General features: G+C 40.8%; 1 protein-coding gene across 1 annotated transcript in view; it reads left to right on the top strand.

Moving 5' to 3' along the window:
- Positions 1-3,142: 3,142 nt before the first annotated feature.
- Positions 3,143-22,576, top strand: part of LOC121152125 (probable histone-lysine N-methyltransferase PRDM7) — a gene marked incomplete at its 3' end in the record, with an annotated part of 131,306 nt that continues 111,872 nt past the window's right edge. Inside the window, exons 1-2 of the mRNA XM_040974013.1 lie at positions 3,143-3,187; positions 5,247-5,401. Of these exons, the coding sequence (XP_040829947.1) occupies positions 3,143-3,187; positions 5,247-5,401 (200 nt within the window). The remainder of the gene's footprint in view (positions 3,188-5,246; positions 5,402-22,576) is intronic.

The following is a 22,576-nucleotide window of genomic DNA, read 5'->3' as shown; positions in this document are numbered from 1 at the left end:
ATAGACTTCAACTAACATCAAAAGAGACAGGAAAGGCCATTTTATATTGGTGAAAGAATGATCCATCAAGAAGCAATCAGCATTTTTAACATTTATGCACCAATTTCCAATGCACCTCATTAAGTGAAGCAATTACTTACAGATTTAAGGGGAGACATAGATATGCACACAATATTTGTGCATGATCTCAACACACCTTGAACACCAATGGGCAGATAGATGAAACAAAAACTCAACACAGAAACAACAGAGCTCACACAAACAAAAGAACAACTGGATTTAGTAGACATATATAGAACTTTTTATCCTAAGGCTACAGACTACACATTTTTCTCAGCGGTGCATGGCACCTTCTCCAGAATCGACCATATGATAGGGCACAAAGCAAATCTAAATAACTTCCAGAAGATTAGAATCATACCTCTGAGACCACCATGGAATGAGACTGGAAATCAACAATGCAAAACACACCATGAAATATAGACACTCTTGGAACATGAACAGTATGCTATTAAATGAGCAATGGATCAGAGAAGAAATTAAAGATGAGATAAAAAAATGTATGGAAACCAATGAAAACTCCAATACAACATTCCAAAACTTGTGGGACAATGTCAAAGCAGTGCTACGAGGTAATATCATTACAATTGGAGCCCATGTCAAGGCCCAAGAAAGGTGCCAAATACAGGAATTAAGCACACAAATCCAGGAATTGGAACAACAGCAGCAGAAGAGCCCCACACACAATAGGAAACAAGAAATCATCAAAACAAGGGAGGAGATAAATCCAATAAAATTTTTAAAAAATACATAAAATCAACAAATCAAAAAGTTGGTTTTTTGAGATGCTAAACAAAATAAAAAACACTCCACGGGCCCAACTGACTTATAAAAAAAAAAAAGAGAGAGAGAGAGAGAGAGAGAGAAAATCAACGGCATTATAGATGAAAAATGCAACATAAGAACAGACACTGTGATCATTAAGAAAATCATTAGAAATTACTACAAAGAACTGAACTCCAATACATTTGAGGATCACCACAAAATGGAAAAATTCTTTGACTTCCACCACTTACCAAAACGTAGTTCAGAGGCAACAGAATTAAATAAACCCATAACTGAGGCAGAGATTGAAGCAGTCATCAACAATCTCCCAACAAAGAAAAGCCCAGGCTCAGACGGTTTCACTACAGAATTATACAAAACATTCCGAACAGAGCTAACCCCAATCCTCTACAAACTCTTCAAAAAATAGAAAAGGAAGCAACCCTTCCAAATTCATTCTATGAAGCCAACATTACCTTAACACCCAAACCGGATAGAGAACCATCAGAGAAGGAAAACTACAGACTTTTCTCTCTGATGAACATTGATGCTAAAATTCTCAACAAAATCCTCACCAATAGAATTCAAAAAATCATCAGACAGATCATTCATCCGGATCAAGTAGGATTCATCCCTGGAATGCAGGAATGGTTCAACAATCAGAAATCCATAAATGTGATACACCACATCCAAAAAGTGTAAAACAAGAACCACATGATAGTATCAATAGACGCAGAAAAAGCTTTAGGCAAAATCCAACTCCTCTTCATGCTAAAAATGCTAACCAAGGTATGCATAGAAGGAACAATCCACAACATAATCAAAGCAATTTATGAAAAACCCAACGCCAGTATCATGCCGAATGGAGAAAAGCTAGAAACCTTCCCACTGAGATCTGGAACAAGACAAGGATGCCTGCTATCTCTACTGCTATTCAAAATAGTCCTAGAGGTGCTTGCAGAGGCCATAAGATGAGAAAAAGAAATCAGAAACGAAGAAGTCAAGCTTTCATTATATGCACATGACATGATCCTGTTCATAGAAAAACCAGGAGACTCAATACAGAAACTGCTAGAACTATTATATGAGAGTTTGACAGAGTGGCAGGGTACAAAATTAATGAACAAAAATCAACAACCATATTGTATGCAAACAGCCCCAAAATGGAAAATGGTATAACCAACAGGATATCATTCAAAATATCAGAGGAAAGTAAGAAGTATGTGGGAATAAATCTAACCAAAAGTGTAGGGGACCTTTTCGAAGAAAACTACAAACTACTCAAAAAAGAAATTAAACAAGACCTCAAAAGATGGAATAACTTCCCATGCTCCTGGATAGGTAAAATCAATATCATTAAAATGTCTATACTACCACAAGCAATATACATTTTCAACGCAATTCCAATCAAATTGCTCAAAACATTCTTTATGGAACTGGACACAATGATTCAAAAGTTCACCTGGAAACACAAAAAAACATGAACTTGTAGAACCATCCTAAAGAGCAAGAAGTTAGCATGGGGGATCACAGTTCCGGACCTCTGGTCATACTATAGAGCAGTGGTTATCAAAACAGCCTGGCACTGGCACAAAAATAGAGAGGAAGATCAATGGGACAGAATAGAAACACCAAAATGGAGCCAACACAGATACAGCCAAATAATCTTTAACAAAAAGACCAATGACAGTGTAAACAAATGGGAAGGCCTCTTCAGTAAATGTTGTTGGGAAAACTGGCTGATAGCCTGCAGAAACAAAACGATAGATCTGCATCTATCACCATACACTAAGATCCAATCTACATGGATAAAAGAATTAAACCTTCATCCAGAAACCTTCAAACTCTTGCAAGAAAATGTAGGAAACACCCTGCAAGACCTAGGAGTAGGTCCTGACTTTCTAAGAGGGACACCAAAAGCAATAGCAGTTAAGAACAGAATAAACAAATAAACAAATGGGTCCCCATCAAACTAAGAAGCTTCTGTGCAGCAAGGAAAACAATCAGCAAAGTATAAAAGCAACCCACAGAATGGGAGAAGATCTTTGAGCACTATGTAGTGGATAAAGGGCTAATCTCCAGAATATGAAAAGAACTCCAAAACAACCAAAACACCAAAACAAACAAGCCACTCAAGAAATGGGCATGAGAAATGGGCAAAGTTTTCACAAAGGAACAAGCACAAACAAACATATGAAAAAATGCTCCAGTTCCTGGCAATAAGGGAAATGCAAATTAAGACATCGATGAGATACCACCTAACACTAGTAAGATTGGTCCATATAAAAAAGAACACCAACGATACTTGTTGGCGAGGATGTGGGGAAAAGGGAACCCTACTCCTCTGCTCGTGGGGCTGCAGGTTGGTACCTTTATGGAAATCAGTATGGAGAACACCTAAAAAACTCAAAATCTGCATACAATATGATCCAGCAATAGCACTCCTAGGAATATACCCAAAACACCTGTTTCATGACAAACCTACATGCACCCCTATGTTCATAGCAGCACAATCAGTAATTGCCAAAACATGAATTGCCCATCAGCAGAAGACTGGATAAGAAAGCTTTGGTTCATCTACTCCATGGAATACTACTCAGCTAGTAAAAAAATCAAAATGCAGCTCTTTGTGGCTAAATGGGCACAACTGGAAACTAAAATGCTAAGGCAAAATGAGTGAATCCCAAAAGGTTAGATACCACATGCTTGCCTTAATTTAACCTGATATTTTTGGTTGGTTTGTTTGCTTGTTTTTGAACCTGTCATTGATACTGTCTCAACACATGTGTTTCGAACAATTGAACTTGCATTATTTTTAATATATTATTTACTCAATAATATGTCAATTAATTCCATAACATTGTATACTGATGTTTTGTTGAGGCTTTTAACTGACCAAGCCTTTACTCTGTTAGCTCTACCTTTAGACCAGAGAAGGTCTACCACAGAAGCTGCTTATCTTATCAGGACAATAAGATGCTGGACTCTATGCTAGGTATATGCTTGCAATGAAGGAATCTCAAATGAACTTGAACTGTGGTAATGCAAAAAGGTGGAGGAATCCACCATGGGGGGAGGGTTCTGGCAGGGGTGGGGGAATCCCAGTGCCTAGAAAACTGTATCACATGATAAAATGTTATTAACAATTAAAAACATAGGAAAAAAGAAAAAAAGCGATTAAATTTAAAAAAAAAGGTATTAAATTAAAAAAAAAAAGAAGCTGAATGAAGCAGAGACACAATATACTAATGGAACACAGAGGGATGATCATCCCCAACATCCCTGGCTTCTGCTCTAAAGTTGTGCTCTTTCATGTGCTGAGTCACAGTCGCGAGTGTAGCCATTTACCTAGTTAGCATTGAGGAAATGCATCACCATGAAAAAGTGTCTATTGTGAGGAAAATGAATTTCCTCCACAGCACTTTAAAACACTCTAGGGAGGCCTGGAGGGCATGTTGACTGAACCTACACTGTTATGTATAAGTCCACCAATTGTCAAGGTATTCCTCCAACTTGGAAGGAAGGTTCTTTGAAAGCACAGTCTTGCCTGTGTTGGAGACTTTCAGGTAACAGAACCATTCTCCAGCCCAGTCACTGACAACTGGTTGAAAGACTACTGCCAATAACTGTGATGCCTGAGGTGGCTCTCAAAGGAAGCACCAGCTCAGAGTGGATCCTGCCAGAGAAACGGGATTCTTGTCTTTGCCATTGCTGCCAGGTTGCCAGTAAGAACCTGTGGCACACAGAGGTATGAAGTGCTCGATGGCAGTTCATCCTTAGCTCACAAGGATCAGGGCTCTCACTATACTGAGGACAGAGGCCCTCCTTTTGTCCACCACTTAAAGATTAACATGTAGCAGGAGCTATTATTTGAGGATGTATTGGGACATTGTGATTCAGTAATATTAATAACCCAGCTGTGCAATGTGTAGGTCTGAATTCTAGTCCCACATGATGGGACTCAAGTTCGATATTGATGATTCTGTTGTATGTTTAAACAGCCCTGAGACTGTGACACTTGCTCTTCCTTTATTTCCTATGAGCTGTGAAAAATAAATATCCGGACAAGTCTTGGAAGACAGAAGATGTATGTAACAATATTTTAAGGCGCATCCAACAAAAAAAGATTTCTCCTTTGCACTGCCTGTTCTTTCCATTTTGACCTTGCTTTTGGCTCTCTTGCACAGAAACACGCACACACAAGCTCACAGAGTTTTTCTTGTGCAAGATCCTTGATATGTAGTTTTTGAACCATTTCCAGATATCTCAAAGACATCCTTAGCTACATGACCAACCTATAGGTCAGTTCCTTGAGCCTCAGCCTAGTCTTATGCAGAAGGCACTGTGAGTAACAATAGTTTAGAACAGTTGAAAGGAGGCTCACTGGTGAAAAATCAGCATGCTCCATCTTATCCTGACAGGTGGTCAAACTCAAGCATCCCAGGTATCGCTTCAAGATCAGCTTGTTCTTCTGCAGCAATCCTTACTTCTCTAACACAGTGATTGTTAAGGAATATCAAGCTAACATCAATGGTGAGATGTTACTCAGAGACTGGATATTTGACATGGGTGACAGGTAACTGGTGATTTGATCCGGCTCTGTTTTGCATTCTCATCCCTTAGGCTATAGAGCATATTGTTCCTCTCCAATTAAGTGGCTTCAGGGTTATATGAGTGAAGATCCAAGGAGCATGGCGTATAACATCAGTGTCAGCGTTTTCAACTGGCTTGTACACCACGACATTGTAGACTGTAGCAGGATTGCTGAGATGGTTGCACACTGGGGGAAATTCTAAATGCATGTCGGAAGTTCTGGGGCAACTTAACAGTGAGCTAATTTCTCCTTATTCCTAACAGATAATCTACAAGGATATTTGCCATATCACCTTGGGACTCAGGCAGCTGGAGATGGAATGGAGAAAGTGATGAGCAGTCCTTGACCTTGGGTAAGAGCTTGTGTGTAGGAACATGGTCCCTTAATTCCCAAAGGGTTTACCTGAGGTTTAGTGGAGAAAAAAGGGATTTTCTGACAAACTGGCTCATGGTTGTGTGTGAACACACACATGTAGGCACGCTTTGTGGCCACCCACGCAGGTACTAAATAAATTTGAAGCATCACTTCACTTTAATAGACATATTCCTGGCCATCTATGTCAAGTTGATCTCTAGCTCAATACCAGCAAGTTATGTTTGTGTTTCATCTAAGTTTCTTTCACTACTGATTTCAGAAATATTCATGAATATTAAGGTTGTGTTTTTGCACTAAGACACATTAGGAGTTTAGTTTTTAATAATAGATGTCCTTATATTTTAGTTTTCTTGGACCATGTATTCCTTCAGTGAACACTAGCAGTTGCTCTGGAATAAGGGCAAGCTGATTTTAATCTCTCTCATTGTGAAAAGCCACACTAATGAAAAGTCACACGTGAGTTTTGGATAGCTTTCTACACAGATCCTTTCCATTTTGATACACATTTAGTGTTGTTCTGAGGCAGACATGTGTCCTTAAGAATTTGTGTGTTTCAGAGAGCTTTTCATTTAGAATGGTATCTGTTGGAGATGTGTAAAAACCCTGAAAACCCTGGTATGGAATATATGAGCTTGTCTGCCACATGACGGAAGGAAGATACAGACCTCAAGTGCCAGTTGGGAACAGCTGTGTTAACCCAACCTAATACAATAAATTCTGTGGCGTGGATGTTGTGTGTGTTCCAGTGATTCCACGAGAGACTGGGAAAAGAAATGTAGATCAAGTTCACATGAAAGTTCCTGTTCCAAGCCTGGGATGTGCTTTTCTGTACAGTTTTTGGACTAAGACCATTGTAGAGATGGGTTAAGCCTGCCCTCAAATACCAGTGCCAGAATATGTATTTCAAAATATGTATTTCAAAACAACTTTTGTATTGGAAGCAGAGAGAAAAGAGGAAGCAGGGATGTTTGGAGTTCTTCTGTGTCTAGTCCAGCACCTACAACAGAAGCCTTGTGATAAAATGCTCCAAATAAGGGATTAGTGATAAGGGTCAGAACTGATACCAATATACAGTCATCAGGAACTTTTTACAGACTTCCCACATGGGGGCAGGGACCAAAAGTATTACGTCTAGCCCCTGCTGCTTCCCAGGCCCAAATCAGGGAGTTACATTGGAAATGGAGCAGCCAGGAGTAGACTACTGTGCATATGGGAGGCCAGCACTACAGTCAAAGGATTAGCCTTCTTCCTTGCTGCACAAACCCCAGTTGTCATATTTATGAGTTTGTAATATTTTATAGTGGATAAAAATCACAATTTTTACATACACTTAACTATTGATTGACTTCCAGGATCTCTGTCTTAGTTCATGTGAATTGATTTGCTAATTACACGATATTAAAAGTAAGCCTTCCATGCCCTGGTTTCATTTGGAGTAGATTATTCCCATGATTGTGATGGCTGGATTATTCACTCTTGGTGGGATAGCCAACAAGTCCTCAATTTGGTAGAATAGAAAGTGTGCTGATATCTGAATATAGGCAACAATGTCTTAAATACCAGCATGCACAAAAATCCTTGAGGTATTGATTTTTGTTTTTTTTCTTTTTTTGAAATCTTAACTGTATTACTGATTTTGTCAGTGGTTTTCAAGAAACAATGACAATAGAATTTCTCATAAACATTTTTTCATGATTTTTAATATATATGAAAGATTAAATGCCACCTTACAAGAGTACAAATCTAAATTTAAGAGGCCACAATGTTAACCTATTAAATACTTCACCTGGGGAATATAAATGTATTGAAAATGTTATAGGAACATTGGAAAAATGTTAGGAAGCCTGGAAGCAATTTCAGTCATGCACAGCATAAATTATGTATTAATCTCTCAGCTCTATATTTTAGTTCTATTTTTATTTTTCACTTTTTATTATATTTTTGGAAATCTTTACATAGTTAATTAGAGAAAAAAGTACAAGGAAATTTCAGCAAAGTGGTTAATGCTTTTATTTCTGCATTTTTTCCTTCATGAATCTGAGGAAAAGGGGGTTATAAGGGTGAAGCCCAACCCAATTTCCCACCTACCCCAGGTCACAGATGTGGAGCATGCTCTGAGATTCTTGCTCGAGGGGTTGTGATAGTTCACTGGTTATGAATCGCTGCTAGTCTCCCACTCCAAGCACAATGAGATTGTTGAAGAATCCACTGATTGACACAATCCATCTTAAGAGTCTCTGTTTGCCCTGTTTTTCACTGCCAACATATGGCTGAAGTGGTTGATACACTTGTTCTGCCCTCTATCTCTTCATGGTTAGGATTCTGAGTCCAGCAGTTCCATTGGGGAATATCACCAAACAAACTTTGTCTGAGGTGTTTTCAGACCAGATTCTTGTATTTACTAGGAAATACAGGGCCCGGCACAGTCCATCGCTCCACTTAGCTAGTGATTGCAATTGCTGGGTTGGTTCTTTTACCAGCCCCGACTTCCACTGGAACCAATCGGTGTTGCAATACAGCCTGTTTCTGCCAAGCACATACTCGGCCCTCACGTAAGCCAGTGAGAGCTGCAGCCTAGTTCTAGTCAACCACCAGGCCTACCCCCTTCCCTGATTTGCCAGTATGTACAGCAGACTAGTCCATTCTGTCTCACATCCCATTCAGCTCCCATACATGTCAATGGACATTGAAACCTAATTCCATCTAACTAGCTCCACTATCTAGCCCACACCAATATTGTTGGGTGCCTTTCTGTCTAGCCACCCCAACCCCTCTCCTAGTTTCCATGCTCTCCTGTGGTAGAGGCAAACCAATAGGGAGTATCCCACTATTTACTTTCTAGGCCACTCCTATTCCCAGATTATGCACTCTCCAGGTGTTTCTGCAGTGTAACTTGACAGAATCAGTCCCCAGCCAGCTTCTGCCAGCTGATGCTGTGGCTAAGCCCAAACAATCCTCACCCACTCATATTTTTTTTTCACCAGCAGGAACAATCAGTCCATCTTGGCATTTGCCTGATCTAGGGCACATGAGACAAACAGGTGTTGTAACCCTGCCTTGTCTGGTCTGCTTCCTTCGCAGCTCATGCTCTCCTGCGGGAGGAGCTGTGCAGCAAGTGAACACACGCTCTTATTCCTCCTGCCCACTCTGCTCCTTCCATTCCTGGTTCTCACCCGTGCTTCTTGGGTGCTGTGTTCACACAATGGCAGCCTCACCTTGCCATTCTGTAATGTGCACTGTTTTGTTTTTTTTTTTTTTTTTCTCGTGACTGAACCTGGCTCGACCCACACCCCACTCTGATGCTTGGATTTGCCAGTGGATGACATGAACTGATTCCGCCTGGTCTGTTCCGACCCATGCCAAATGTATGCCAGTGGGTAACCTTCTGTGGCCTGTTCTGGGCTGTTTCCTATCATGCTTTTTGCACTTACCTGCCTGGTCTGTGTCTTGTCAGAGGATTTGCCCAAGCTCCTCCATCAGAACCCCTGCCAATGCCAGATTTTGGGCATGCCAGTGGGTTCATGGGCCAGCACTACTCATTTCGCCTCCTGTCCTAACAGGAACAGTGGCTTTTGCTGACTATTCTTCAACACAACCTGGATCTTACTGTTTGATGCTTCAACCCAGCCACGGGTTGTCAATATCCACATACAGCTCACACATGGCTCAGCAGTGGTTGAGACCCAGTGCATCCCACATCTACCCTGGTCCTCCAGAGCACAAGACAGTGTTGGAGTCTAGCCCTGCTTGGTGCATCCAGTCCCAGTTCTTGTGCCAAAGGAAACTACAACCATATCCTGAACACAGCCCGCATTCCAACACAATCCTCCTTAGTGGGAACCTCAACCCAGTTAGGGTGTCTCCTTGACTCCACAACCAGGCCTGTTCCCAGCCATAGATTACATGCATGCCAGTGGTTGCTCTGACACTGCTTGGCTCAGCTTTTCTCTTGTCCCGGTTTCTGCCATAGACACTGTGGTTTAGCGTTCTGGCTCAAGCAGACCAATAGGTGAAAGATTCTAGCTTAGCATAACCTGTGCTCTATGCTGGTTTCTAGTTTCACTTGTGGGCTAAGGTTTACTCAATTCTGCCCAGTCCACTCCATTCCATTACCAATCCACACATTAGCCAGCCACTGGAGCTACTTTGCCCAGCTTTTCCAACCCGCCGTTCTGACCCACAGGTTCACCAGTGGGAGCTATGACTCATCAGGGGAGTTTCCCAAGTTCCTCCACTTAATTCACTCCCAGAACCAGTTCCCATAAGTGCCTTTGGGTTCTAGGCCAGTGCCATGCGAAGTCTGGCCTTCTGTTTGGCCTTGTATACGCTGGTGAATATTGTAGTCCTGCCCACCTCTCACTCTATTCAGGATGCACATTAGAGTGCTGCTGCCTTGACCAGTCCAGACTGTTATTGGTTGCTTTACCTAAGTGAAGGCATGCTCCTTGCTCACACCTAGTTTACTCCATCACCCCTTCAACTCTTCATCTACCTAGTAGGGTTAGTATTTCCACAGGGTTTGTCCCACACATCCACCCCAGAATCTACAACTGGATGTGGTTCTCTTGTGTGCTAGTTAATCTCATGGCTACGTCTAACATGACCCTATTCCTGATCCATTACTATGGTCCTGCTACATAATCTCCCAAGCCGTAGCTTTTGCATGGACTGGTGTTTGGTGCTCATCATTGTTCAGTGATTAAAAGTACTACACAGTATTTAAAGGAGTTAGGTTAATCAGTCCTATCTATAAAAAAACATGTGGTCCTTCTCCTCTAACCTACTCATTACCCTTCCTTACCTTCAAAGGAAAAGTTACTCTGTTGTTGGAAGTCGTGAGGATTGATTCACATCCCAGAAGCAGAATGGGCTTAATACGTAGCTACCTAAGCAGCAATTCAAAGCCCCAAACCCCAGAGTTGGCCACTGGACACTCAGCAGGCAGAGCCTGGTGCCAAATGGTGCACTGGCTGCTCATGTACAGATCACTATGTGGACGTGGTGACTGGAATCAAGGCTCTGGGCATGGTAACGATCCTGGCCTGGTACTACTCAGCAGCCTTTAGGCAGGTGGAAGTTTAAACCCCAGGTCCCAAGTTAGCCCTTGGCCCTAATCCCATCCCCCACATCAGGATGGCATCAGGTGGGGCCTGGCCCAGGCCCCAGGTTCAACCAGCACTCCAAACATACCCACTTGTTGAACTCACCATGAAGGGAAATGTCTGGAGTACGGGCTGGCCCATGGACAAATCATTGTGTGGACATGGTGGCTGGAACTGGGGCTCCAAGCATGAATACAATCCTGGCCTGGCACCCACCAGCAGTAAACCCATAAATCATGGTATAACATTTAAATATAATGCTTACATTAAATACTGATTTTTTCTGAGACAAAGTTGAAGAATTAGAGATAAGATATGAAAATGATAGAAACAAAATTTCACAAAAATTTGTGAGAAAGCAATATTTATATGTTGATTGAGATAGGTTTTCATCAATATTGAAAACCATTTTTGTGCATGAATGAACAAACAAACTGAAGGATAATGTTTGTTAATTAACAGTACAATGTGCCACCAAGAAAGTAAAACTACGAGGTACAAAATAAGGTACAATGTAGAGAAAGGTGCCTAATTCAGGGAAAAGACCCAAGTACTAGTTTCCTGGAAGGTAAAGTTATATGTCCCCCACACATTCCCACAAGGGTCCCTGTGTGAATAGTGTTAAGAGCGCATTTAGGAATCCTTCCCACCTGGGAGGCATGGCATATAAATTCCTCGGCATGCTTTACTGGGTCCTGCTGAAGACGGTTATAGAGGTCATTGGAAGGACAAATGCCCTGCTGCAGGCCAGGCGCCAGAGCAAATGGATACATGCTGCAGTGATGCAGGCTTTCTCTCACATTGATAGCGACAAGCTCCCTGGCTTGTTGCCTCCGTGGCTTTGGGATTTTAGAGTTGCAGAGCTATGGCACCACAAGACACATGCCCTCACAACCAACTTGTATGTGTGGCATAGCCTGTTCTCACACTTGGCTTTAAGGGAGCCATTCTACCCTACAGCTCCAGAAGCTATAACTAATCTTGGAGCACTGCCTGGGTACAACCTGTCATGCCATATAATGGCCAGCTGTGCAGAACCCCTAGACCACCTAAGGCTTCTGATGTTGGTATTTCAGGCACAACCTCTAACCCCGCCTTGCATATATTTGTGCCTCTCAGCCACTGTGAGCACCACCTAAGCCAAAGGAATCCCCTGTGGACAGCACGTCGTTCAAGTTCTGTGTCACTTCATAGTCACAGAGTGTGTTCTCAGTGGCTGTGGAGGGATGGGGAATGAGGGATGTGGAGGGACACATTTCTCTTTGGAGAAAGGACAGGCCCAAACACTGGCAATAAGGGACGTCTCATTCTCTGTGTGGGCCACTGGAAATTTCAGTGGTCTTCCTCTTCTTCCCCCTCCTCCTCCTCATCTTGCTCTACCTCTTGCAAAGCCCTGGGACAAGACACAGAGCAGTGTTCCATGTGGCTCCCCAAACCCCAGCTGGGCTCATTCTTCCATGATAGCCAGGCAGGTTATGCAGGGTGTTGAAGTGATCCCAGCTGCCTTGCAAGCCCGTGCCTCTGCTACCATGTCCACCACAGTCGCATTTTGAGCTCCTGTGCTCCTGGCAGTCTGCCCCCATTATGCAGACACTTGTGCTTCTGCTCTCGTTGACCTACTCTCTTGCCGCTGGATGCCAGCACAGCCAGAATGTCCACCAACCGCACCAGACCCAGCACAATCCCAGTGTATCTGCTAGGCAGACAGCCCAGGCTTTGACAATGCTCCCAGCCATGCTGGGATGCTGATGGCCGATGTGAAACCCACTTGCACCAGAGTAAAACCCTTTGTGTCAAGCAGAGGCAGAAGTGGGTGAATCCTGGAAGCCTGGCTGCAAGAGGGTTGACCCGCCAGCTGTTATGGCAAAGGGGAAGGATTTGCAGCATTCAAACCTCCCACCTATGTGATACATGTGTAGGGGTCCCCTGCAGGGCTCGGGTGAGGGGACATCTCCTGCCTGGAGGAGGTCTGCTGCCATACTGATTCCAGCTTCCCAGCCTCCCAGCCTCCAACACAACGGAATGCTCATTCTCCAGTCCCTGGTCTATGCACCCCACTTCTGCAATGGTCCTCTTGAATCTGACATTCTTCCTGGGAGAGTTCAGCAGGGGATTGAGCCACAGGTCATTACAGATTATCTGGGTGGAGGGTTGGGGAGGAGGTCCGGCCAGCCAAGAGGTGTTAAGCTCACCTGAGACTCCTGGCAGGCACCTTGCCCACTGTACTCATAGAGCAGCAGAGCAGCAGCCCACTTCACCGGTACTGGGCCTGGGGACCTCACCAGCCTCAGACGCCAAGCTTTCTGAGGCCAGCCAATGATCCAGAGTCGAGTGAGCTGATGTGAAGATTTGAGCCCTCCAGAAAATATTTCTCTTTCCTGATATTTTACAGTAAACAAATATATGAAGCTATAGTGCCCTGAGACTGTGATGTGTATTGGAGCATAATAGTTTCTGTAATGTCCTTTTAATTTTGCCAGTGTAGTCTTATTTTAAGCTTTTTTTTATTGTTGCTTATATTGTATTATGTAGTACAGTTTTATAGGCGATGGGGATTCCCCCCACCCCTCCCATACCCCTCCCCCCATGGTGGATTCCTCCACCTCGTTGCATAACCATAGTTCAAGTTCAGTTGAGATTCATTGCTTGCAAACACATGCCTAGCATAAAGTTCAGCGTCTTATTGTCCAGATAAGTTCAGTGGCCTCTTGGGGAGACCTTATATGGTCTGAAGATAGGTCTAACAGAGTAAAGATCCGGTCAGTTAAAAGCCCCAACAAGGCCTCAGTATCAATATACCACATTATGGAATTAATTGACATAGTATTGGGTAAACAATATGTTAAAAATAATGCAAGTTCCATTCTTCGAAACATCTGGGTTGAGACAGTATCAATGACAGGTTCAAAAAATAACAAACAACCAAACAAAAAATTACAGGTTAAATCAAGGCAAACATGTGGTATCTAATCTTTTGGGATTCGCTCAATTCCCTTAGCATTATAGTTTCCAGTTGTGCCCATTTAGCCACAAAGAACTGCATTTTGTTTTTTTTTTTAATAGCTGAGTAGTATTCCATGGAGTAGATGAACCAAAGCTTTCTTATCCAATCTTCTGCTGATAAATAAGAGGGAGCAGCAACAAGTGTGATGTGTAGTAGCTGTTTTCATACTATATAGTGAGACATGCAAAGTAACATAAATTGCTTTACACGTGATTACATAGTCATCATGCTGCCAAATTGAATTTTTGTTTGTAATGCATATATTATCTTAATAACATCAATATATTTGGCCAATTTATTCAATTATTTTATTCACTTTTGTAACTCATTTTCAGATAAATATTCTGTAGCTCTCATCAGATTGTCTTTTGAAAAAATCTTTTTGATTGGTGGAATGTTTAATTCTTATGTGTGAATTGCAGGGGATGCATGTTCAGTAGTATCAAGATGAAACTAACGAACTGCCTGTAACAAGCATTAAGAGCATTAATGACTCTATTCTTCTGACAAAGTTGGATTCCCTGTGATGAGGGACATCTGAGTCATCCACTTTATATACTTCCTGTGGAATGCCCTGTTAATAAAAGTTGGGATGTGACTTTTACCTAAAGAGCAATAGGTTTTTTGTACAAAGCAGCTGTGCTTTGTGTCTTTTTTATATATCTGAAAGTACTATAAACATTCAACTAAACCTTAACTCCCTATATCTGCTTCCATCCCCATAATTCCAACATCACTGAATTCTTCCATAGTTGTGAGAGTCTTTATCTATTTTTATTACAAAGTCAGATATACAGAGAGGAGGAGAGACACAGAGGAATATCTTCTATCCAATGATTCACTTTCCAAGTGACCACAATCGCTGGTGCTATGCTGTTAGAATGTGGTGAAATGCTATTTTTGGGCAGTGTGATGTTCCTTTGTGTAGAGAAAACTGCTATTTGCTAGGCCAGGAGGCGCATGGACCTTGGGAGAATTCAGCTTTAGTGATAAATCTATTCTTTCCTATCCTGCAACTTTGTGAACCCAAGAGCAAGGGGAAAGGGCACAATTCTTCTCCAGTTCCAGGAGCAGGAGGAAGATAAGGGCGTAAGAATGGATGAGCCAATCAGATAATGGGTATGGTAACAGAACAGGCTGCCTGTGCCTGAAGACCATAAAGATGAACATGTCTAGGGTTGTTACTTTTGATGTATTTCCCAGCACAAAAGGGCCTATACAAGCTTCAGTCTTGGGCTACTGGGGGTCTGACCACCCGGCTTGGCTGGCCTGTGTGCCCCAAGTGTGGTCTGGCGCAATAAACTCTTTTTGCAGTTTGCATTGCCAATGAGACTCTTTGTTGTTCTCTAGGGGGTTGACTAGCTTGCACCCTGACATCCGGGGCTTTAGCCTGAACTCTAACAATGCCAATTCAGAGCCAGGAGCCAGGAACTTCCTCCAGGTCTCCATGTGGGTGCAGATCCCAAAGCATTGGGTCATCATTGACTGCCTTCCCAGGCCAGAAGCAGAGAGCTGGATGGAAAGTGGGGCTGCTGGGATGAGAACCGGCACCATATGGGATCCTGGCATGTTCAAGGAGAGGACTTCTTCGGCTAAGCCATGAAGCTGGGCCCCATTTTTAAGATTCTAAAAGCCAAAAATGTTTAGTCCAGGATGCTGTACTGGAAAGAGCTTACTTTTATGTTTGAAATTGAGATAAACATTCTTCTGTAGTAAAGAAAGCTTGAAACAATTTAGTTCTTATAGTTAAAGATGTATTTTTGACAGAGAAAATGAATAATGCCCACCAAAACCAAAGGCAAATGTGAAGAACATCCCAATAAAATAACAACAGAATACAACCCATTGCTAAAATAACAAGACATATGACCACCCATACTATTAACCCTGAAAGTAAGTAGCTTAAACTTAATCAAACGTCATAGATTAGTAGACTGGATAAAAAAGAAAACAAAAAAAAAAAAAACGGATTTTTTGTTGTACAGGAGTTACATTTCATCAACAAAGATCAATGGAAATGATATTACATGGATGTTGATTTTTTTTATTAGTTTTGTCTCTACTAAATATTTTGTTCTGACTAAATTACCAATAAATCATAGATCATATGACAGCATCATTTTGTTCAAGAAGGCTTTTGATTTTCTTTTGCATTTCTTCAGTGACCCATTGGTCACTTATTAGCATGTTATTTAATTTCATGCTGTTGTTAATTTCTTTTTTTTTTCCTTCCTGTTGTTAATTTTGTTTTGTGACTTTTCATTTAAGTGGATGTATGTGTGTAATGAGAGACTGTGTAATGGAGTTTAACGTACCAAGATGTGAGGATGCAATGTAATATACATCTACAATTACAGACTAAAAATGCACTCCCAATGAAACTGCTTACATATCTTGAAAATAGGATGCTGGACTCTGCCCTTGTCCATCCCTACAATTATAGACATATGATTGGGTATGAAGAACTATAATTTAGTGATAATATTGGGGAAATCACTACAGGGTAGCAGGTTACTAGGGAAGGGATAAGGAAAATCCCAGGGCCTATGGAACTGTATGATAAAATGATAATTACACTGCTAATAAAAAGCATTTTTCTAAAAAAATAATTCTTTTCACTCTCAAACCAATTGTTATTTCAATATATACATTTTCAGCACTGAACAACACACACTGGCTAACATGCACTGGCTAGATCAATTAAGTTCCATGTTGTTTCCAAGTAACAGATATTTTAACCATGGGACGAATATAGTAACCACAAATACAGTATTTTAGACATAAGCCTATTTGAATAACATATCCAGTAAATTAGGTTTCTATATTTTGGGTTGTATCTTTGACACCTAAGCCGTCATCCTTATTTCCCTTCCCTTGAGATCTCCTCTCTTGGAATTCATGGGCTTCAGGCAGCTATGTGCAGGATAATTGTCTGTCCTTTTCTTTCTTTGACACAGTGCACTTCCTTTCAGCAGGCAATCCTGGAAGCCACGATTTCTCTATCAGCATCTTTTACTAATGTTAAATATAAAGTCAGACTAGTATCCGTGTCTGAGCAGACTGCTGTCTCCAAGCTTTATATGTGATCAGATTTCTGCTGCTATCATTTGTGGGGTGAACCAGCAGAGAGGAAGATCTCACTGTCTCTGATTCTCTGTGAAATCTGATATTTTAATAAAATAACCATATCTTTTAAAAATAGCAAATTGAAATTACATGTTCATAGTTTATGACCTATCATCAATTCCGAAGGCACTTCTATCAGGACAGAGAAAAAAGAAGTGTATTTACTGAGAAAACATTCTTTGAAAGCAATTGAAATCTGTAAATGATATCAGAAGAAAGGGGGTCCAAGTAGCAATTAATCAATAAAGAGTTATTTTTCAGCTAAGGTCATAACATAAAAGAGTGCATGAGAGCCTGTTATACTTATAGCTTGTAAACAATTGTTACTCAGTGCCTGAAGCAATGACCTAGAGACTAGGATTTTATATGAGTGCTGGTTCTAATCCCGGTAGTTCCACTTCCCATCCAGCTCCCTGCTCGTGGCCTAGGAAAGCACTCAACTACAGCCCAAAGCCCTGGAACTCTATCTGCATGGGAGACCTGCAAGAAGTTCCTGGCTCCTGGTTTTGATCGGTGCAGCTCTGGCCATTGTGGTGTCTTGGGGAGTGAATCATTGGACGGAAATCTTCCTCTCTGTCTCTTCTCCTCTCTGTATGTCTGCCTTTGCAATAAAAATGGATAAATCTTCAAACAACAACAACAACAAAAACAGCAGCTCTTTGTAACATTCATGATCTGCTTTATTAAAAAAACAGGTTCCTCAGTTTTTGAGGAAAAAAAGATAATAATTTCAGTATAAATTATAGAAATATTTTAGAACTATTAAAAGAAATCCATATTATCATTTGTGAAAGGGTAGAAAGAGGAAGCTGTTCCATTTACTGTCTTTTGGCATGAAAATGATTTGATTGTCAATCTTAGCTGTTATGATTGGATCTGCTATGGACATGTAGGTGTATGTCTCATATGCTGGTTTACATTTAGGATAAAGACACGTGGCGAGATGGTCTGCAATACACTGGATACAAGAGTCCATGTAATAATATTCCAATAGTCATTGTGAATATTTTATGATACTACCAAAATAGGGCCTGGCGCGGTGGGGCAAGTGGTTAAGGTCCTCACCTTGCACGCCCGGGATCCCATATGGGTGCTGGTTCTAATCCCGGCAGCCCCGCTTCCCTTCCAGCTCCCTGTCTGTGGCCCGGGAAAGCAGTTGAGGACAGCCCAAGGCTTTGGGACCCTGCACCCGCGTGGGAGACCCAGAAGAGGCTCCTGGCTTTAGATCGGCATGGCGTCGACTGTTGCGCTCACTTGGGGAGTGAATCATCTGACGGAAGATCTTCCTCTCTGTCTCTCCTCTCTGTGTATCTGCCTTTCCAATTAAAAAAATAATAATAAAAATAAATATTCAAAAAAATGATACTAGCAAAATAGCAAATCATAATTTAATGGTTCACCTTCTCTTAGTTTTGTTGCTATTTGTTTCTATGTTTTGCCTTTAGAAGATAGCTTTTGTAACTAAAGGAGGAGTTGAGAAATTGGCTAAAAATTGGTTTTATTGATTTGCATCTCCCAAATGTCTAGACAACTTGGTTTTACTGTTGTGTTAGCCATTCACATTTCATCATTTCAAATGTTTGTGTCAGTGTCTTTTGCCACTTCTTAAACTGAATGTTTGTCCCACTGTTTTTGACTTACCTGAGCTTTTATATTTTATGGATATTAACACATGGTCAAATATATAATTATCTAGGCTTTTCTGATATCTGTTTGCACCTTTACATTCTGCAAGTATTCTTTGTGTTGTAAAAATTTGTCATTTTGATGTGATCAAGCTTTTTAAAATTTTTATTGCCTGTATTTCTGATGTTTTCCATATAAGTCTTGAGTTTTACACAGTCACCAGTATTTTTCTCTAGGACTTTGATGCCATCAGGTTGTAGATCTGGCTCATTGATAAATACTATGATGACTTTTGCAGTCGTGGGTGCTCTGATTTAGTGCTTCTGAAAATTAGGATCAAGTTTTCTAAGGCTTGTGGAAAAGTCAATTCTTTCTCCCTCAATGAATGCAATACACTGTTGAATGATCACATTTTGTTAGATGTGTGTATTTGTTGCTTGTAACATCTCTTCTGCTCTACTGATTGTGGTCTATTTTTACTCTGTGAACCCAGTGTTTTGATTGTTACAGCTGGATTCTGTACTGTGATGTCCCCAAATACATTTTTGTGATTGAACCTTGTATTAGCTGGTTGTTTTGTCCATATTCCCTAAAGATTTTAGAGTTTATGACTGTACATGTGACAAGAATATCTCAGGCAATAAAGTGGAAACTCCTTTAAACTAAATTTGCTTGTGGTGTGGTTCAAAAAATAACAAACAACCAAACAAAAAATTACAGGTTAAATCAAGGCAAACATGTGGTATCTAATCTTTTGGGATTCACTCATTTCCCTTAGCATTATACTTTCCAGCTGGGTCCATTTAGCCACAAAGAACTGCATTTTGTTTTTTTTTTAATAGCTGAGTAGTATTCCATGGAGTAGATGAACCAATGCTTTCTTATCCAATCTTCTGCTGATGGGCATTTCGGTTGCTTCCATGTTTTTGCAATTACTGATTGTGCTGCAATGAACATAGGGATGCATGTTGGTTTGTCGTAAAACAGGTGTTTTGGGTATATTCATAGGAGTGAAATTGCTGGGTCATATGGTATGCAGAGTTTGAGTTGTTTGAGTGTTCTCCAGACTGATTTCCATAAAGGCTGTACCAATTTTCAGCTCCACCAGCAGTGGAGTAGGGTTCCCTTTTCCCTGCATCCTCGCCAGCAAGCGTCGTTGGTGTTCTTGTTTATGTGGGCCAATCTAACTGGTGTTAGGTGTTACCTCATGGATGTCTTAATTTGGATTTCCCTTATTGCCAGGGAACTGGAACATTTTTTCATATGTTTGTTTGCCATTTGGACTTGCTCCTTTGTGAAAACTTTGCCCATTTCCCGTGCCCATTTCTTGAGTGGCTTGTTTGTTTTGGTTTTTTGGTTGTTTTGAAGTTCTTTGTATATCCTGGAAATTAGCCCCCTATCGCCTATATAGTGTGCAAAGATCTTCTCCCACTCTGTGGGTTGTTTTTTTTTTTTTTTTTTTTTTTACTTTGTTGATTGATTTCCTTGCTGTGCAGAAACTTCTTAATTTGATGAGGTCCCATTTGTTTATTCTGTTCTCAACTGCTATTGCTTTTGGTGTCCTTCTTAGAAAGTCGGGACCTACTCCTAGGTCTTGCAGGGTATTTCCTACATTTTCTTGTAAGAGTTTGAAGGTTTCTGGATGTAGGTTTAGGTCTTTTATCCATGTAGATTGGATCTTAGTGTATGGTGATAGATGCAGGTCTATCTTTTTTTGTGTGTGCAGGCTATCAGCCAGTTTTCCCAACAACATTTACTAAAGAGGCCTTCCCACTTGCTTGGACTGTCATTGGTCTTTTTGTCGAAGATTAATTGGCTGTATCTGTGTGGGTTCCCTTTTGGTGCTTCTATTCTATTCCATTGATCTTCCTTTCTGTCTTTGTGCCAGTACCAGGCTGTTTTGATAACCACTGCTCTATAGTATGTCCAGAGGTCCGGGATTGTGATTCCCCCTGCTAACTTCTTATTCCTCAGGATGGTTCTAGCTATTCGTGGTTTTTTGTGCTTCCAGATGAACTTTTGAATCATTGTATCCAGTTCCGTGAAGAATGTTTGGGGCAATTTGATTGGAATTGCGCTGAAAATGTATATTGCTTGTGGTAGTATAGACATTTTAATGATATTGATTTTGCCTATCCAGGAGCATGGGATGTTATTCTATCTTTTGAGGTCTTGTTCAATTTCCTTTTTAAATAGTTTGTAGTTTTCTTCGAATAGGTCTCCTACGCTTTTGGTTAGATTTATTCCCAGATACTTCATACTTCTCTCTGCTGTTTTGAATGGTATCCTGTTGGTTAGGTCTTCTTCCATCTTGGTGTTATTTGCGTACACTATGGCTGTTGATTTTCATTCATTAATTTTGTACCCTGCCACTCTGCCAAATTCTCGTATAAGTTCTAGTAGTTTCTGTATTGAGTCTCCTGGTTTTTCTATGTATAGAATTATGTCATCTGCATATAGTGAAAGCGTGACTTCTTCATTTCCTATACGTATGCCTTTGATTTCTGTTTCTTGTCTTATGGCCTCTGCAAGTACCTCTAGGACTATGTTGAATAGCAGTGGTGATAGCGGGCATCCTTGTCTTGTTCCAGATCTCAATGGGAAGGGTTCTAGCTTTTCTCCATTCAGTATGATACTGGCATTGGGTTTTTCATAAATTGCTTTAATTATGTTGTGGATTTTCCCATCTATGCCTACTTTTGCTAGAGTTTTCAGCATGAAGAGGTGTTGGATTTTGTCGAAAGCTTTTTCTGCATCTATTGAAACTATTATGTGGTTCTTGTTATCAGTTTTTGGATGTGGTTTATAACATTTATGGATTTCCGAATGTTGTACCATCCCTGCATTCCAGGAACAAATCTTACTTGATCCGGATGAATGATCTGTCTGATGATTTTTTGAATTCTATTGGCTAGGATTTTGCTGAGAATTTTAGCATCAATGTTTATCAGAGAAATAGGTCTGTAGTTTTCCTTCTCTGATGGTTCTCTGTCCGGTTTTGGGATTAAGGTGATGTTGGCTTCATAGAATGAGTTTGGAAGGGTTGCTTCCTTCTCTATTGTTTTGAAGAGCTTGTAGAGGATTGGGGTTAGTTCTGTTCGGAATGTTTTGTAGAATTCTGTAGTGAAGCCGTCTGGGCCTGGGCTTTTTTTTTGTTGGGAGATCCTTGATGACTGCTTCAATCTCTGCCTCAGTTATGGGTTTATTTAATTCTTCAGTTGCCTCTGGACTGAGTTTTGGTAAGTGGTGAGAGTCCAAAAACTTTTCCATTTCTTGGTGATCCTCAAATTTGTGGGAGTACAGTTCTTTGTAGTAATTTCTAATTATTTTCTTAATGGTTGCAGTGTCTGTTGTTATGTTGCCTTTGTCATCTTTAATGCTATTGATTCTCACTTTCTCTTGTTTTTTTTTTTTTTTTTTTTTTTTTTTTTTTTTTTTTTTGGTCAATCGGGCCAGTGGAGTGTCTATTTTGTTTATTTTCTCAAAAAACCAACTTTTTGATTTGTTGATTTTATGTATAGTTTTTTTTATTTCTATTTGGTTTATCTCCTCCCTTGTTTTGATGATTTCTTGTTTCCTATTGTGCGCGGGACTCTTCTGCTGCTGTTTTTCCAGATCCTGGAGGTGTGTGGTTAGTTCCTGTATTTGGCGTCTTTCTTGGGCCTTGACATGCGCTCCGATTGCGATGAATCTACCTCGTAGCACTGCTTTGGCGGTGTCCCACAAGTTTTGGAATGTTGTATCAGAGTTTTCATTGGTTTCCATAAATTTTTTTATCTCATCTTTAATTTCTTTTCTGACCCATTGTTCGTTTAATAGCATATTGTTCAATTTCCAAGAGTGCCTATATTTCCTGGGGAGTTTTGAGTTGTTGATTTCCAGTTTCATCCCATGGTGGTCTGAGAGGATACATGGTATGATACT

This window comes from Ochotona curzoniae, unplaced genomic scaffold, assembly GCF_017591425.1.
Source record: "Ochotona curzoniae isolate NIBS_2020 unplaced genomic scaffold, NIBS_Ocur_1.0 contig_2325, whole genome shotgun sequence".
NCBI lineage: Eukaryota > Metazoa > Chordata > Mammalia > Lagomorpha > Ochotonidae > Ochotona > Ochotona curzoniae.
The sequence above is the reverse complement of the archived record's forward strand: the minus strand, read 5'-3'. Positions and strand labels throughout refer to the sequence as shown.